Consider the following 4,230-nt stretch of genomic DNA (forward strand, 5'->3'; position numbering starts at 1 on the left):
AAACTTTTCAGAAGTTCAAAATGCATTTGTATTTTCAGTTTTTTTCATCTTGCCTAAGTTGGCTGTGTGGAATGTAGCGACCCCATTCAAGACACTGTAAAATGTGTACTGAACAAGGACAAGACGTCTCTTTTCTTTTGTAACCCCGGTTAATTAAAGAAAATTTACCAGATTTGAATAAAAAAATTAAATGTACTCAATGGTCCAATGATTTTGAGATGATTTTATGACAAATGCCTTTACAACCAGCGATAAAGCAAGAAAGCCTTTTTTCTTGTACACAATACTTTATCAAAGAATCACATATAAAAACACACTTCTTTCAAGAAAGAGAGTTTTAACTGTTATTTTCCCCCTCATTACTTTGATTCTCTCATTGGTCGCTCCCTTCGACAAGTTAAAGCCCTCGACTACTAAGAACATTCAAGCAACAAAAATACACACAACAGCTCACAGACCCTTAAATTTAAGATTAGAATGCAACATACACAATCCAAAAATATATCCTCTAATCTTGCAGTAATTACCTTTTTTTTTATTTGTACACTTATAAAAAATACACAGTTAATTGGATTTACCAGGAGAAAAGCTTTCACAAAGTCACAAGTGATACTGTATTTTGTACCATGACAGCTTGGGATACAGCACTGTTCTAGCCTCGCTTAGCATCTGCAGTGTCCTGTGTTCCATTAAGCATTACGAACCATGACTCATGTGTGTTCACATAAGTGTTCATGCACCCTTAAAGGTGCGGAACACTGTTCCCTGCCAGCATCCTGAGGCTCATATATACTTATATTGACATATCCTGGGTTCACCCCATCGTTATGTCATGTGTGTTCACAAGTCGTCACTTCAGGGAGAGGCGTCTGGTCCTGCATGACCACTTGAGGAGGGGTGGGGGCAGGGCGAGCGTGAGCCACCGAGTTTTTCTGTAGCTCCACTCCGAAGGCAGGAGGAGCATTCTGCAACTGTCTCCTGTACTGCACAAAACTGCAGGTCTTTAGGATGATGGCCAGTATGTTCTTTCCAATTAGGATCCCAGACACCCTGGCGTCCCTGTACAGTATCATGTTCCCTCCACGGATGAAGAGTGTAATAATGTTGATGGTTACCAGGCTGAGGATGGGGTACAGAAGCATCTTGTGGGGAACAATGTTGATGCCCTGCATACTTATCTCGCTCAAGGACACGCAGGGCAGCACTAGCAGGAGGATGTAGCAGTAGAAGAACATCAGGCCCTCTGCCCAAAGAGGCAGCCCTTTCTTCTGAGGCTCCCACAGATTGGCCTGGATGTCCAGTATGTCAAGCAGGTCCACCACCACCCAGAAGAGGCGGTTTCGGATCTCTTCGCGCTTCTTGAAGGCGCGAACATACTCCATGTGGTCAATAGCTACAAGCACGACAAACAACACTGGAATGCAAATGGACAGCAGCAATGTCAATGCCTTCCTTGCAAGAGCGTCCAAGCTCTTCCTGTCCGCTTTGTAGTTTTGATACACAAAGTAGACCTTGATCTCCAACACAAAGATGTAAAGGAACCAGAGGATCATGGCATAGCCTCGTTTAGCTGTGCGCACCTCAGCACCCACCCAAACCGCAACATACCGCAACACGATTAAAAAGCAGATGTCTCCGACCATCACCATGATACAGATGCCAATCTTGCGGGCTCCGTGGTTCTGCTCCACAAGGTAGGCATCAATCAGTGCCATGCTGCTCATGATTAGAATGGTGGACAGGCACACGTGGGGCTTGTTGGTGGGGGGTGGGGGTACCATTCTTGCCTGGATGTAAGGGGGAGTGCAGTTCAAAAGGGAGTGCAGAGGTTCCTCAGTTTATCCAATGAGGCCGCAGATCAGATGCTAGACGGTGGTTTTCCCCTTCATTGCTTCTGTCTTGGCAGGAATCCAGGGTGCATTAATTGGATTCACACAGATCACTTCAATCAATCTCCGTTTGTGCCCAAGCCACCTGCCGGATAGACAGTACCCCTCATTTAGTAAGGGAAATTCATTGGAAAACGGTCTGTAAACATGCAGGTCCACTCGTCAAAAAATTAATAAAAGTCAGGATCTGCCTGCCTTTTACACCTTAATCATCATTTGTTGAACATAACAGCTCAATCAATGAGTCACAACATGTGTTATGAAAAGAGAGGGATAAAAAGCAGCTGCGTTGTGCTTTTGTTACAGATTCACTTGCAATAGCCTTGTTTTTATGCAAGTTTAGCTTCAGAGATAAAAATCCAGCTGAATACTCACTTGTGTCCCTTTTTGTACTTTATCCTAATGACTGGCAGTGAGCAATCATCCATGAGACTGCGCTCGGAAACCACAGAAGCCATATGTAATCCACAAGAGAAGAAAAGAGAAAGCACCAAAGATCTTCTCCTTCTATGACAGACATAAATCCACCACTCATGGATAGGTTTCTTTTTATTGTTTTTTTTTTCTTTTACGCAAAAGAGAAATCCCAAAAGACTGCCATCATAATCCACTTACTGCTCAGACTGAAGGAGGAGGCATCAGAATGGTCACCAAGACGGCTCTCCTTCTCTGCAACTAAGAATCAACGTTATTTTGTTTTGTGCTTTAAGGGTTTAAAAGCCCAACTCCTTGAATGAAAAAAGTGGTAAAGTTAGTTAAAAATCTCTGTAAGTCCTGTTTAAAAGAGAAATACCTCCCCGGAAGTTTTCACTTGTATGATCCACCATCCGTGGGCAAGAAGATGAAAGAGTTTATTTTTTTCTTGTGATCAGAAGAGGAAAGGTTTTAATGGTCTTTTAAATGCAGTGTGCATCTGACTGTCCTTCAGCTGTTTGTATGTGCGTTTCTGTGTGTGTGTGTGCAGGTTTCAGCTGTCTCCATGCTTCATTGTAGCTGTAAAATGCTGCCCCCTCGGCGAGATCCTGTCTGCTTCGCGGTTCTCTGTCTCCTGCCTAAGCAGCTTTTGCTAGGGACACCGGGATCAACAGTGTCAGTGGATTCCCCTGTCTCCGCTCAGCATGCTCTGCCAGCACAGCCAGCACTGTGATACTCCAACACAGCTGCCTTTCCCGTCTGTTTCTGCGCGCTTCTCTGCTTCTCTGTGAAGTAAAGAGACGCTCCTCCGCTGCGTACGGACACACTCCTGAGATTTCTTTTCTCTTGCTCTCACAGCTACCGTCCTCTCGCTTCTCCCTCTTCTTCTCAAGTAAAGGCACTTGCTGTGTGGAGGTGACGCTCAGCAGAGCACAGCTGCAGAGACAGAGAGAGAGAAAAGAGGTAGAGAGGGAGACTTTTCCAGGAGGTGGAGAAAGGCGGGGTGAGTGCTTTGCAGCTTAGCTGAATGCACAACTTCTCTCCCTCACCCAATTTTTTCCCCCTCTTACTTCTCCTTCTTCTTTTCACATTGTGCTTTGCGTTGATATCCTATTTTCTCAGGCTGTTTCATTTTTGGCTCCCAGATAAAGTCCCGGTTTCCTTATTCTTTGAGGAGCATATTACAGCGCCATACAGTTTTTCCTCTAGAGTTGGAGGTGCTGAGATGAAGAGTGATCCAGAGGGGAGAGGAGCCGTTCTTCAGTATGGCACGTAGAAACCCAGCTTCCCAGAAGGCTGTGTGTCTACAGTGGGGGTTGGTGACATGGGTGGGGGGGGTAGTGGCTCCCCCCCGACAGAGAGCCTTTCTATTGATCTACCAACAGAGCAGTGAATCAGGACACTGAGATGGGGCCAGAGACCAAAAGAGATGAGGGGTAAGGGGAGATGGGTAGGTATAGATGTGGGGAGAGCTGATGAGAAGGGGGCGGGGGGGGCAAGAGGAGGAGGAGGCACAGTGATGAGAAGAGAAGGGAAGAAAGGAGACCAGGACCTGTGTGGTGCGGGATTAAATGTCAAGGGAGCATTTTTATCTTCTGAGATGTAATTAAATCTTGGCTTGCAGATAATTCTTATGCAAAAATTCAGAAAGGTAAGAAAGAATTGGTGTGCTTACTTTTCAATGCAGTATGCTAACACTGCTAACTCTGTTTATCCAGCTGGTCCAATTAGGGATAATCCTTCCTCAGAGGAACCCAACAGCTCTCATCACTACAGTATGAAGCCATTTACTACTCACGTCATGAACTGCAGTTATTGAAGAGTCAAACATATTGGTTTTCTATGCAGTGTGGCTGCAATTTTCATCCAACTGTGTAATGACAACCGAAGATAATTTCAGTCAATCTCTGTGATTTTTTTATTTTTT

At 44.9% G+C, this 4,230-nt stretch overlaps 1 protein-coding gene across 1 annotated transcript; it reads right to left on the bottom strand.

The window, feature by feature from the left end:
- Nucleotides 1–236: 236 nt before the first annotated feature.
- Nucleotides 237–2,184, bottom strand: LOC140312628 (transmembrane protein 121). Its single transcript, XM_072390399.1, has one exon. The coding sequence runs from the start codon at nucleotides 1,779–1,781 to the stop codon at nucleotides 831–833; it is 951 nt and encodes a 316-aa protein (XP_072246500.1). The 5' UTR covers nucleotides 1,782–2,184; the 3' UTR covers nucleotides 237–830.
- Nucleotides 2,185–4,230: the final 2,046 nt, after the last annotated feature.

The sequence above is a fragment of the Leuresthes tenuis genome, unplaced genomic scaffold (assembly GCF_036924035.1).
Source record: "Leuresthes tenuis unplaced genomic scaffold, fLeuTen1.0.hap1 SCAF_8, whole genome shotgun sequence".
Lineage (NCBI taxonomy): Eukaryota > Metazoa > Chordata > Actinopteri > Atheriniformes > Atherinopsidae > Leuresthes > Leuresthes tenuis.

What these genes read in the sequence shown, in the direction of transcription:
- LOC140312628 (XM_072390399.1), bottom strand. Translation starts at nt 1,781, where the DNA reads ATGGTACCCCCACCCCCCACCAACAAGCCCCACGTGTGCCTGTCCACC.